The following is a 14679-nucleotide window of genomic DNA, read 5'->3' on the forward strand; positions in this document are numbered from 1 at the left end:
ACTCTGCACCAGTAAAGTTAACATTGTAGCCAGGAGGGAAACTGGCACACTTTGGGCTCATAGAAAAGGTTATTCATAGTCAATTTCTCCAGCCCCTGGACCTCAGAAAATAACACCCACGTCAGAAAGCACATGTGTTAATGAGCAACACAGTCCATGAGAAAGACCTTCTGCCCCCTAAACGATCATCGTGTCCATCCCACACACAGACAGCTGCAAGACCCTGAAGTCCATGGGGCCCACAACTCAGTCTCTCCAAGGCCTTCAGAGGGGAAGAGCTGGCAGCCACATCTGCTGGAATGATGGTGCTAATTGTCCAGTTTCCTGCCAAGAAGAATGTCACTTGAATCTTCATCCAGGGATCCATTTTGTCCTTTTTGTTTTTTTTTTTTTTTTAAATAAAAAGCTATTTGGACTTGTTTGGACTGTTTTCACTTTTCAGACTGTACTTGGCAGGAAAATGGTGAATTCCATGGATCTGAGCTCACTTTTAATTTTTCTTTCATGTTTTCTTGATAGTTCTGGCAGGGTCAGGATTCAGAGGTAGCATCGGACAGGAGAAAACACACAGGATTTATCATCAACGGAGTGCGTTCAGATGAAGCAATATTGAAACTCTATGTCAAAATGAGTTTCTAATGAAGTTATTCGGGGGCCTGGTCTATAATCTGTGACTCACACTGTCTCCCATCCTCCGAAGACCCTGTCTGGGAGGGTGTGTGCTCAAATGAGAGAAAGCTTTCAAGAGAAAGAAGAACTCAGCTGCTGGTGAAGCACAAATCTCCACTGCATATCCAACTTTAAACGGGAAAATGCCAGCATTATCTCTCACAGGGAGCCAAGACCAAGACATTCCAGTAAAAACACATTCCAGGCCTTATTGCGATCACGCACGTCACTGCAAACAAAGAAAGCCACTGTGGGTTGTGCAGGTGGCTTCGGCCATCCATCCCAGATCCCACGACATGGCATTCAACAAGAGGACAGACTTTGGGGCCACAGTGGTCCTAACCTCAGACCTTTAGAGGGGAAAATGCCATCCCCAACTTAGGGCAAGGATGCTTTTTATCATGAATAAGTATTACTATGAAGAAACTTTTCGACCAGTTCTGGGGTAAATGTCACTTTGCTCTGGTTCAGACTTCTTAGTATTGGTTAGAAAATGCAAGGACAGAGGAAGAATCAGGGAGGACCACCTGGAAAATCACTGGAATACAAACAGTTGATATAAAGGCTCCTGAGGGCATGGGTCACCTCTGAAAGGGGAATGTGCAGGAATAATGTCTTCTTCAAGTCTTTCAGTGTTACAGTCACAAAGTATGACTCTATGTGGTGGAATTTCCTCCAGTCTTTGGATTGTTCACAATCCCAAAGGTCAAATGCCCAAGCCAGCTCTATGTTCTCTTTCTTCTATATTTGGAATTCTCACCATTTGCTCCAGTTCCACCCCCTCCTCAATGTGACTTGGTGAGTTCTAGAAGACTGTGCATAAGCTGCTGCATCTTTGTAACACAGAAGGGATTCTCCACCCTAGGAGTTATCATGGGAATGTATCACACACAGTTAGTTAAGGACAAGGAACAGGCTTCATCTGAAATCATGTGTCTTAACTAAACACCCTCCTCCCCCTCCCCACCACAGCTGGGAATTGCCTGGCTTTCAGAGAGCCAGCATTTCTCAAGGGCTAGCGGGCAAGTCACTCCCTAAAGCACCTGGGAAACAGCTTCCATGGGCTGTGGTTCTGGGAAAGGCTGGAAGGGTAAATACTGTCAGCTCTCAGATTTGCTGCCCTGAGATTCTCAGCAGCCAGGGCCTACACTAGGTCTGGGTCCTTTATCAATGGCTGTAGATGGTGACAAAGACCCATGGTCCCCTTGAAACCATAAGAGTTCCAGGATGCATGTGTTTATAACTGGCTAATGATGAAATAGTCTATTGAACTTGAGAGCTACAGAAGAGTGAAAAAAAAGTGAAAGAGAGAGAGAATGTCATCATGGGTGAGATTTTGAAAATCACTGAACTCATCCATTCAATTTTCCAAAGGGAGCCTGAAGCCTAGTGAAATTATTTGTTCTATATTACACGCAGTCATTCTCCATTCCAACACACACACACACACAAACACACACACACACACATGTACACTGGGGCTTGAACTCAAAGCCTGTGCACTGTCCATTAGTTTTTTGCTCAAAGTTGGCATCCTACACCACTTGTATCATAGCTCCACTTTTGGCTTTTTGGTGGTAGATGGGAGATAAAAGTCTCACTGACTTTCCTGCCCTGGTTGGTTTCTAATTTTGTTTCTCAGATAGGTAGCTGGGGTTACAGATGTGGCACCCCACTCATGCCAGTATGTTTTAGAAATGATTTACAAATGAGTTTATAAAGGCACTCTCACTCTTGGAGGAAGACTAGGAATGCAGCAAAAGTAACCATCAGCGAGCGCACAAACCATATCTTCTTCCTCCTACACACACCAGAGATGAAATCCTGACTCTTCTGTGCATTTCTCTCGTTCCTCTCCTCCTAGCCCATCTGCCTCACTCACACACACACACACACACACACACACACACACACACACCCTACTCAAATATTCACCATTACTACCATTAAGTGGGAAGACGGCATGGGGGGGCAGTTGTTTTTGTTTATTTTGTTTTGAGCCTAGGTTTCTCCATATACCCCCAAGCTAGCCTAGAACCCATGATATCCCTGCCTCACTCTCCCCCTAAGGCTGAGATTATAGGAGTGTGCCACCATGCCTGATAGATACTGTTATTCGATTGGAACAGGTATCATTACATGATTGGGTAGTGGGTCCTCAACCAAGCTTTATTTTTTTTTGGGGGGGGGGGGGGTCCGGTCGTGGGGCCTGAACTCTGGGCCTGCACACTGTTCCTCAGCTCTTCAGCTCAAGGCTAGCGCTCTACTACTTGAGCCACAGTGCCACTTCCGGCTTTTTTCTTTTTGCTTATGTAGTGCTGAAGAATCAAATCCAGGGCCTCATGCATGCAAGGCAAGCGCTCTACCACTGAGCCACCTTCCCAGCCCCTAAGCTTTATTTTTTTAAAAAATAGTCTAAATTCATACAAGTTCTTTCTAAAACTAAGTAGCAGAAGCCTTTACTTTCAGAGAATATAAAACACTATCTGAAAATGCAGGCACTTTGATTGTCGCTCAGCAAATCTCACAAGTTACCACCCAATATCACACGCCTCAGTTTCTGCTATAAACAAACTAGAAGGAACGAAGCTTGTTTCTCCATGCGCACGGAGCAAAGGAAACTCCTCTAGTCCTGGCAGTGGAAGGCCTTATGATTATTTTGACTGGGTTTTGACTCCAGAGCAGGCTCAAGGCTTACTTCTATCACAACAGTCTACACAGACGTACTGTATTTTTCCACTCTTCTTAAACATCTGTGGACTTGATGCCCACGATCTAAAATGAAATGCTGGGAGAAGAAGGACAGGTAGACATTTTGGTAGAATTTTCCCCTGAGAAGGGATCTGTTGAGTGGGCTCATGAAGGATGAAGCTGGCATTTGCAGCTAGAGGATCTGGAAAAACTAGAGCAAGGAAAGACTGAGGCACTGGAGTGCTGGGGCAGACAGGGGTGGAGGATGAGGATGGAGGGGCTGTGAGGCGGGCGAGTGGATGGCAGCTGTCAGAATGCCCTGCAGACATCATCAGGGCCACACGGATCCTCAACAAAGGAACGCTCTGTCCAGATCTGATTTAGCTATAGCCATTACACAGATCAGGGAATGGAAAAATCACTGATTTGAGAACACGGGGGTTCCTTCGGGGAGGCTCCTCAGGGATCAGCCTGAGCATGGGGACGGTCTGTTGAGGCTTACGAGGACCATGTGCACAGACCCCCAAGGATAAGACATGATAAACAAGGCAAGGAGGCCATGCCCCAGAGTTCTCTTGGAGCTGGGTCGCACCAAGAGGCCAGGAAAAGCCAGGGAGAGCTGGCACGATTCCACACAATAGATCCAGGGGCTGGTGTATATTCTTAGTCCCAATCCCTTCTAGAGCAACCAGGATGCAGGTGGGCAGGGCCAGTGGTCCAGGGGTACAGGGTTAGCATCCCTTGCTCACAGGAGAAAGCATGTGACAGGAGGGAAAGTGAGGGTCATGAGAGGGTGGGGATGCCTGCTATGAGGACCAGATACATTGGCTGACACACAGTGGTATGAATGGAGCCATTGCAGGTATGAGGAAGACAATAAGAATATTCCAGTAGGGGCTGGTAAGGTGGCTCAGTGGTAGAGTGCTTGCCTTGCATGCATGAGGTCCTGGGTTCGATTCCTCAGCACTACATAAGAAAAAAGCTGGAAGTGGTGCTGTGGCTCAAGTGGTAGAGCGCTAGCCTTGAGCTGAAGAGCTGAGGGACAGAGCCCAGGCCCAGAGTTCAGGCCCCACAACCGGACCCCCCCCCCCCACCAAAAAAAGGAATATTCCAGTAACATGCATTACTGTCACAGGAAAACATTAGGTGCTGAGCTAGATATTTTTAATATTTTACAAATAGGAATGAAACTGCCCATTGTAGAAGCAAGGACACAGAAATTCTAGGAATAATAAAACTAATGATTAAGAAAGGACATAGTTTGATTCTAAGCCAAGCATGGCAGTTACAGAAGTCCCAAGTATTCTCTGCCCATGTCACACCCTCAGCTCTAAGAAAACCACAATTCCACCTTTCTCTGAAGGAGCTAGGGACTCAAGCCATCAGCAAGAGTAAGCCACAGAGCAGCCAGAGCTATCCAACGATTTGTTCCAGAAAGAGAAAGAGGTGTCTAATCAGAAAGCAAGCTCTATAAAAGCCAGCAATTAAAAATTCAGGATTCAGCTGGGCACCAGTGGCTACAATCCTAGCTACTCAGAAAGCTGAAATATAAGGATCAAGGTTCAAAGCCAGCCCAGGCAGACAAAACTGTGAGACTCTCATCTCCAATTAACGACGAAAAAAGCCAGAAGTGGAGTGGTGGTAGAGCAACAGCCTTGAGTGAAAGGCAATGCTTAGAGCACAAGTCTGAGTTCCAGCCCCAATATTGGTATGCTCACGCATGCACGTGCGCGCGCGCGCGCACACACACACACACAGAGAACACTTGTTACTAAGTTAGATGTGATGAAAATGGGCAATGCTTAGAGCACAAGTCTGAGTTCCAGCCCCAGTATTGGTATGCTCATGCATGCACGCACGCGCACACACACACACACACACACACACACACACACACACACGCACACACACACACACACACACACACACGCACACAGAACACTTGTTACTGATACTAAGTTAGATGTGATGAAAATGGGATGCTTTTGCCACAAAATGTAAAAATTAGATACCCCAATAGGCTTGCCTAATAGGACCAGATTAGAGAGGTCCACTCAATAGTCCCCAGCGGAAAAACCACGCACTCAGGAAACAAGATGCTTTGATGTAGTCTTTAGGGTGTTCCCGCCTCCATCTGCAAGTTCCCTTTTATGAAAAGGGCCTTGGCTTTACCTTGCAAGTCTGCATCGTTGGCCTTTGGGCTGCTTCTGGCTCGCCGCTCAGTCTTCTTGATACCAGGGCCCCCGCTGCTGCCGCCACCTCCACCACCTCCGCCGCCTCCACTGTGGCCCTTCCCGTAGCCATTGTACACGGTGGTGCAGCCACTTTTGTAGAGGGTTGAGGGGGGGCTGTTGAGGCGGTTCTGGCGGTCGATCTGGCGGTCTTTCAGTTTTTTGTGCGGGGGCTTGCTGTACTGGTCTTCTCGGGTGATGTAGCTGGACATGCCGTACAGTGGGATGATTTCTAAAATGCAAAGTGGAACAAAGGCTCAGCCTGCAGTTTCAGCAATATGTGCTTTGAAGGTCATAGGGCCTGACCTCTAGGAGGAAGAATTCCTTCAAAAGGAAGAATTCCTATCAAAAATACTTTGAAGACAATGTTATATGTATGTTTTGTATGTATCTATGTATATATGTGTATATACCATATATGTTTAATATGTCCCTATTCTTTTCTAACCAATCAAGGGAAAATCAATTATTAAAAGCCACACAGGGTATTGAGAAATTTCCCATAAATCATGCAGGAAAATGTAGAAGAACAAAGGGGAAGACCAAAATGATTGGCTTTATTATATACTTCATTTTAGAGGCCAGTACCGGGGTTTAAGCTCATGGCCTCAAGCTCTTGCTTGGCCTTTTGGCTCAAAGTTGGTATTCTAACACTTGAGCCACAGGTCCACTTCAGGCATTTTGCTGGTTAATTGGAGATAAGAATCTCACAGATTTTCCTGTCCAGGGTTGGCTTTGAACCATGATCCTCAGATCTCAGCTTCCTGAGTAGCTAGGATTACAGGCGCGAGCCAGTGGCACCTTGCTACATACATATTTAAGTTGCTTAACAGAACAGATCTTATGCTCTCATGAGGGAAAAATTGAAATCTATAGTTTTAAGCCACTTTGAAATTATATTTTAGCATCAATCAAAATGCAATCTATAACACAGATATTGGGTCCTTGTATCAAGGCCTGGGTGCTTGTCCCTTAGCTTCTTTGCTCAAGGCTAGTACTCTACCACTTAAACCACAGCTCTACTATTGGCTTTGTAGTGGTTAACTGGAGATAAGACTCGTTTAAACTTTTCTGATCAGGCTAGTTTTGAACCACAATCCTCATATCACTGCCTCCTGTGTGTCTAGGCTCAGAGGTGTGAGTCACAGGTGTAGGTGCCAGGCTGGGCCTTTGTATCTTACAAGGTAACAGGGCTTATCTACACCAAGTCATCATATGAATCACTATCCAAATCCACTCCTGTGAGAGGGAAACAGAGGCTGAAATCAGGGCCCTGCAGGCTCACAGGGGCATACTGTGTTCTGCAGAGAATTTAACCTCTATTTCAGTTGCTCAATTGTAAACTTCAACTCCTCATTTTCTTCCTGTTCACAGTAACAGAAGATCTTTAAGAAGAATATTTTTTTATAAGGTAAGTCAATTCGTACTACAATGCTCACAAAAATAAACACAACCCTATTCAGAGAGATTATGTGTGAATAAAGCGTATCAAGATGGAGGGCAAGTACTCTAGATGGCATAATGCATTCATTACATTTCAGATTTAAAACAGTCACACAGGCACTGCTACAATCATCATTTAAGTCATGTTGAAACTTTAAACTCTTAGGGCTCAAATGTTGAAATGCTTTTAGCTATGCACATTTCAGGAATGAAAAATATATAGTTATTTGACATAAAGATCTTACTGAACTATTGTCTTTAACTTGAAATTAAAGTACATACTTTTCTTATTTGGACATTAATCCATGGTTTTATTTTAATGAAATTAAATAAAAATACAGTATAAAATGGAGAGGGAGATTTAAAAAATAATTAGTCCTATTGGCAATTTAAATCAGTTTGCCATGACTAAAGTCACAATAGATGTCACATACCTGAAACCCTTCTCCCAAGCTACATAAGGTAGGTCAGATACTCAGCGTGAAGCGAGTAGAGGCTCAGGCCCTTCATGCTGCCTGTCTGTACAGCTCAGACCCAGATGGAATCTCTCATAGTTCACAAATATTGGGTAAAAGTACTTAACTTATTATTTCACTTTGTTTCTAAACATTTCCCTATTATAAGCTTGTTGCTTTGATTTTTGGGGGGTGGAGTGGGGAGAAGGGAGTCATATCACAAGGTAGAAAAAGATCCAACTCTTAAGAAGTCATTGATATTGTTGGTAATATTGATTCCATGTTCTTTTCTCATCTCTCCACATCCTGTTATGAAAGCACCTGATTATTTTGAATTGTATTAAATTTCAGATTACTTTAAAAAAAGAAAAAAAAAATCCTACCACAGGATATTTCACTTAAAAGTACTCAGCTCAGATTTTTTTTTTATAATAAGAAAATACAACAGTATAAAATGAATACAGAGGACAAAAACTGATACCAAAATTGCTACTGCTAAAGGAATGTTAGATAATAACTTGTTCAAAAGTTCTACAATGTGACAGATATACCTTCATACAATTTATCTGAACCAAACCAATTAAATGTTTGAAACCATAAAGTGCTTCAATTCACAGACTCTGAAGAAAATCACTCTGCAAAGTCCTAGAGGTTTAAAAACTAATTTTGAACTGGCTTATCTGGTCCTGTAGTATCCACTTTAACAGAGCAGAGTTTCAGACTAAACTAACACCAAGGCCAAAACTTTGAAATGACACAATGTCGGCCGCTCCAAGGCTCTTCGCTTTTCAAGGTAAGTATCTGCTTGTCTCCCGAGGGCCCCACGCCAGTCACAGGATCTGTGGATTGTGCCAAGCAGGATCTTGCCAAACCCCAAAGGATATTGAGACTTTACAATCCTCTACCATTCGAAATGGGACACAAAAACTCTTCAATTTCCTCTGTAGGGGAAGACTTAACACACGCCAAGGATATAATGTGGTCCAGCTCTACCTCAGGCCATTCTTCCACACACGCACGTGAACAGGATAGAAGAGTATCTTGAACATCACTGCCACTCCTCCCACATGGAAAGTAGCTACATCACTCCTTGGCTTTTCTGGGCTTGGAATCAAACCCAGGGAAAATATTTAGGACAAAAGAAAGAAGGAATAGAGTAGCAACCCTCAAAAAGCACTAACCAGGAAAGGGGGACTAGGGGTGTCCGCCGAGTTTTACACCAGGCCAGATCCTTTTCTTTCAAGTCTGTTACAGAAGAACAAAAACGCTTCCAGGCATTGAAGTGTGAGCCCAGTTTTAAGGGCTCAGGGTGCCGGCCTGGATGTGGGGTGTACTCACCTTGCTCGCCGTAGATCGTGGGGGGAAGGTGATGCTGTGGGAAGAACTGGGGTGGCATGTCTCCAGGCACAGTGACAGGTGGGTAGTAGGCCGCGTGAGAGTTCTGGATAAAATGGGGGTGGTGCGTCAGGTACGGGGGCAGGTGGTGGGTCGGAGACATGGCAGAGGGGTAACTTGGAGGGTAGCACTCAGGGGACTGGGGTGTAACTACCACCCGGCGCACTCCAGTACTGTCTTCAATCACCTGAAGAGAAAGGCAGAAGGAGAGGAGGCAGAATTAACACATGTGCTGTGCCCACACAAGGTAAATCCCCCGTTCACTGCAATTTCCTTCTTCCCGTGGAAAAGAAATCACTTCTCCGCTATCCTGGCTCTGTAATTCAACCAGTGAAAACCAGTTCTGAGATAAGTGCTGGAAGGAGGCACTTTGGAACTGTTAAAATTCACCAAAATAGGCTGTTTGTAAATGATCTGATATGATACTTTCTAACTTTCCTAAGAGAACAGTAGTTTGATAAGTCTTGGTTTTGTCATCAAGAGTTTTCTCTGCTTCATCCAAGACAAATAAATTTAATGTGTGCTTCAATAGATTGTAGAATTTTTCTAGAAGAAAAAAAAGCTTTCTGAGCTGTGTGACATTTGTAGGGCTGGTTCTCCTGGCAATGTTCTGTCCCATTGCATTTAATATGCACATTTCCATGATCATAAAGGCTTTCAGAAACACGAGGACTGTTCAAGTCAAAAGTCATAGCCTACAAGGTTACTGGAGCTGGTATTTCAATGAAAGGATTTTAACATATGAGAAACTTGAACAAGCTGGGTACCAGCAGTGCATATCTGTAATCCTAGCTTCTCAGGAAGCTGACATCTGAGGATCAAAGTTTGAAATTAGCCTGGGCTAAAAAGTCGATGAGACTTATCTCCAATTAACCAGCAAAAGGCCTGAAGTGGAGCTATGGCTCAAGTGGTAAAGTACCAGCCTTGAGTGCAAAATCTAAAGGACAGTGTCCAGGCCGAGTTCAACCACTAGTACCAGCACCAAAAAAAGGAAGGAAGGAAAGAAGAAAGAAAGGAAGGAAGGAAGGAAGGAAGGAAGGAAGGAAGGAAGGAAGGAAGGAAGGAAGGGAGGGAGGGAGGGAGGGAGGGAGGGAGGGAGGGAGGGAGGGAGGGAGGGGGGAGGGGGGGAGGGAGGGAGGGAGGGAAGGAAGGGGGAGGGGGGAGGGAGGGAGGGAGGGAGGGAGGGAGAGAGGGGGAGAGTGTCTTTAGGAAGCCAAGAGCCAAGATCAGTTAGCTAAAGAGACATACCAATAACTGGTTTAATCAACTACAAATAATCAAGCATACAATATGATAGATTTCTTTTTAACTGAAAACTGAACCTGTCTATTGAAAGGGATTTCCCATTACCCCTCAGGAGGCTGATTACAGGCCAGAATAAAATGATTTCATCATGTCTAACAACAATAATAGCACTCTAAGCTTAGCTTTATTGGGGGGAAAAACACATTGCTGTAACCAAATAGCAAGTGTATAAATGCTTAGTGTCTACTTCAGGCATATAGTAAGTTAAACACAAACCAGCAGCCATTCTTCTGCCAAGAAAATGAAAGTATCTAAATAAATATATTAAGATAAAGGTTTCTGTGGTGGTAATACCTCATTAAATAAAACAACATTAACTCCTTAAAATTAACACTGAATCTCACTGCACAGTAGAGCTCAGGCCTGTCTTTCTCTGTGTTCTTGAATAGAAGTAGCTAGCCCTGTCTGGGCTCAGAGAACTATAACCTGCTTTTATGTGCTGATTTCCAAGGGTTTGTGTAGCAGTGTTTATGCCACTCACCTCCTACAAGCTATCTGCTGTCTAAAAGGCAGAGCGGACAATGCTATTTAGAACACCTTGTGCAATTTTCCTACAAGTGTTATGAACTGATCCCACTTCAGATACAAAAAACACATTATTCTATCTCTTTTATCCTCCCTACCTTCTAATCATAAAAATAATTGTATAAGTAAGAGTATAATAATAAAGAGAAAAAGCAGACTAAGTGTTGCCAAGGACATCAGAAGGAAAGAAGGTAGGCTTATTTAAAATGTTTCTCCTTGCTAGGGCTTTTGTAAAATCCTGTAAGGTCCCCAGAAACAAAGAATTTTCTCAAAGTTTCTAGCCTTTATTATTTCACAAATACAGAAACCTTCAATCAGCTACACAGATCACACTGATGCGGTATAAGAGAAACAGGGTCCTCACTCAATGGGAGGATACATTAACTTTCAACAGGATGGTTGCCAAAAAAATAATTTATTTTCTTTCTTATTTGTTTGTTTGCTTATCTGTTTACCACATTGTTCAGGCTGGCCTTGAATTTGAGATCCATCCTCCTGCATCAGCTTCCTCAAGGCTGGGATTACAGGCATGAACTACACACCCAGCTTATTTTCATCATACCATCACATAACTTTTGACCTGCTATCATGCTTTAAGAAAAGTATCACTAACAAAGAAAAACTTTACAATTTTTTTTGGGGGGGGGGAGGTGGGGAGGAGGCAAAGATAGTCCAAAAATTATCTACTACTGTATTTAGTGATAATGTTTGTGCTAATTTAAAAATTACTAAGTCAAGGTAAAGGATAAATTGTCCTTCACACATGCTCCCCAAACAGGTTTCCAGATAATTCAGATAATTAAGTAGATAATTAAGTAGCTTTGGGAAACCACAAATTGCTTACACATATAAAAGATGTTTGATATTGCCCTTTCCAATTCTCCTAAATTCTTCTGTGGCATTTGCCTAAGATAGACATGCACACATTACAACACACTTTCAGAGAGCTACTTAGGACCCAAGCCTGTGTTTCACTCCCCTCAAAATAAATAAATAAATAAAACTAAGCAGTAATTCTAAATTAAGCATAAAATACCAAAAACCATACCAAAAAAATGAATTGCAACTGATTTTAGTTATCAAATTCAGTTGTGAACCATATCTAATGAAATTATGCCGATGTTGTCACAAAGAACAGCCCCATGTAAGGACTGGTTATAATGCAAGAAAGCAATAAGCCACTTGGGATACCATGGTAGAAATATTCTTTGTTTAATCAAGATGGTTCACAAATAAATCTAGTATTGTAGACATTAAAAAAAAAAATCCAGAGGCTATCAAAAATCCGTCTTCTATTTTCCTAAAACACAAATTAATTTCCTTTTGGGGACCACTGAAATTAGGTCAATGTCCAGAGACAGACAAATCACATCTTCAACAATTATTGCCTGACACATACCATACACTAAATACCAGATATTCAAAGTTGAGAATAAGTAGGTACTAAACAACAGAGTATAGCAACAATATAAAAGAAAAATCAGACAAAGCCTTCTTGAGTGTTGCCAGGGATACCAGAACAAAGAATTGGACTTTCAGAAGCCAGAACTGAGTGTTCTGAGCTTCAACATACCTGACCCTCAACATGGTATCCCCTTGGAAGGACAGAAGCCTGGACCACCCCAAATTCTCTCAAGTTCAAGTCCAAGTGTTCAGGACCTCAGCATGTGCCTTCTTTGGAGTCAGGGGTTCTTACAGATAATCTGATATAAAGCAATGTCACACAGAGGGGGGTCTCTAACCTAGTATGATAACTGTCCTAAGAAGAGACCAGACTCCAGAGGGACAGACAAAGACCAGGGGAAGGGCCCAGAGGAAGCCAACCATCTCCACAGCAAGAACAGGGACCACGGGAGAATCCACGCTAGCCCTTACCTTCTGTCCAAAACTGAGAAGCCTCTCTCACCATAGCTTGCAGGAGAGCCATGCATCCTGGCCAGCTACAATTTAAAAGCACTTGGACACACAAAAGACTCTCCTGCCCCCCCCCCCAAAGTCCTAGTAAATTAAGTGAATAACTAGTCTTCTATCACCCATTAAAAAATATAGCTTTTCTGTGACAGATTAAAAATGTGTCAAGAATAGCAGCACATTTTTTTATCAAAAATTCCCCACATAACTCTGGTGAGCTTGGACTGGTCTTCTCTAAAATTTCACACAATGCTGAGAATGAGGACACAGCTCAGTGCCTGGAAATTTAGCTAGTAAGAACTCAGGAAACTACACACCATCATACCTGATCCTCTTAAATGAACTCAGTGTGATTTTATTACTAGTATTTATACAGAAAGATGCATGTCCAGTGTCAAGCACACTTTTCTACCAGAGGAGCGTTCACAAGGTTTACCACTCACAGATCACATCCCACTTTCCACTGCTGAGCTAGTTCTGGCCCTTACCATGGCTCATATGGAAAGCTGGGCTGTTCTTCATATAGGGGACAGATCTGCCACACAAGCACTGTACTCTCTTAGCCCAGACTGCAGACAATAGATCCAACTCCTCTGACCTTCATGGGGAAGAAAGGGAAGGCTGGGCAGTGGTGGTTCACACCTGTAATCCTAGCTACTCAGAAGGCTGAGATATGAGGAATCAGGTTCAAAGCCAAGCTGAGAAGAAAATTCTATGAGACTCTTATGTCCACTATAACACCAGACATAAAGGTATGGCTCAAGTGGTAGAGCACAAGCCCTGATTGAAAAAGCTAAGGGACAGTGCCCAGGCCCCTGAGTTCAAGTCCCAATACTGACATTAAAAGGGGGATGGGGTGAGTATGTGGAAGGATTAGTATAAAATAATTCTCAAGGACCAGCGAAGACTGACAGGAACACATGGCCATGTGTTTCATTTTACTGGTAAAGTTCAAGTTGAAAATGCTGACAGAAATTGAAGGCATTATCCTAATCTTGTGACATTTCTGGATTTCCAACTGAATGGTTGAAATCATAGAACAGTACTTGTGAACTTCATTTTTTTTCTCTACATCTAGCCTTAATAACATTTGAACATTCAAATGTGTTGCCATCATCCATACTCGGAGACTATAAACCCTCCAAGTTTAGGACCCACCCCCCTTTTCTTTTTTTGGGTTCGGGTACTGGGGCTTGAACTTGGGGACTAAGTTTAAGGAAATAACTGTGCTTGAGAAGCTGGACTGAGAGAAATGATTGGCCATCTCTTGAGTGCTGATCAATGGAGAGACATAGCCAACTCCATGCTGCTCTGAGGATCATTTCCTTGGAAACAAGGAAAAGCATTCTAGGGGTGATAATACACAGATCAAAGCCCTCCACAGTCAACCTAACAGGCCACTAGTACATTCCTTGACACCTAGCTACACAGCTTTATGGAACAAGTTAGTTTTCATAATGTCCATAACTCTGAGACAGCTCTGATAATTGACTCAGAGAAGAACAAAGCTGGAGAACAATGAAGAACAATGCTAAAAAAACAAAGGGAAAGACTGACGCCAAGAGATCTGATGAGGATTAACACAGTACCACCCGTGGGTGGGGACCCTAGAGACCCAGGCCTTTTCTGTTTGTGTACTGCATCCCACTTGGATTAAGTCATCTGTCATGAGGCACCAGGAAGAAATAGGGTGAATCTTTCCCAGAGATGGACAGACCCATGGTGCTAAGCTTTGTGCTACTCCACAGTGGGGGCTATTACATTAGAGCCCAAGGCCTTAAACAGGCCCAGGGACTCTAGCCTGCAAGGTAGGGGCCATTACATTAGAGCCCAAGGCCTTATACAGGTCCAGGGACTGCTAGCCTGCAAGCTTGTAAGGTGGACTGAATGCAGGGAACCCTGAATCAGAAATCTTTTTATTTTTTAGTACTTCTTTTAGTTGTAAATGTAATCAACAAGTTACAATAGTTTTAGCAGTACTTCAGATTTTGTTCGTTTTAAAGCCCAGATACTTTGATAATACACTATAAGGTTTATTAGGTAACAAGATATAT

The 14679-nt window shown here is 43.2% G+C and overlaps 1 protein-coding gene across 2 annotated transcripts in view; it reads right to left on the bottom strand.

The window, feature by feature from the left end:
• The window catches only part of Fndc3b (fibronectin type III domain containing 3B), a 279369-nt gene that overhangs the window by 111756 nt on the left and 152934 nt on the right, over positions 1-14679 (bottom strand). For both annotated transcript variants that reach the window (XM_042678836.1, XM_042678837.1), the window contains exons 5-6: positions 8828-9071; positions 5533-5823 (exon numbers count right to left, since the gene is read on the bottom strand). In XM_042678836.1, coding sequence (XP_042534770.1) covers positions 5533-5823; positions 8828-9071 — 535 coding nt within the window. The remainder of the gene's footprint in view (positions 1-5532; positions 5824-8827; positions 9072-14679) is intronic.

Source organism: Dipodomys spectabilis, unplaced genomic scaffold (assembly GCF_019054845.1).
Source record: "Dipodomys spectabilis isolate Male_0828 unplaced genomic scaffold, ASM1905484v1 ptg000050l, whole genome shotgun sequence".
Lineage (NCBI taxonomy): Eukaryota > Metazoa > Chordata > Mammalia > Rodentia > Heteromyidae > Dipodomys > Dipodomys spectabilis.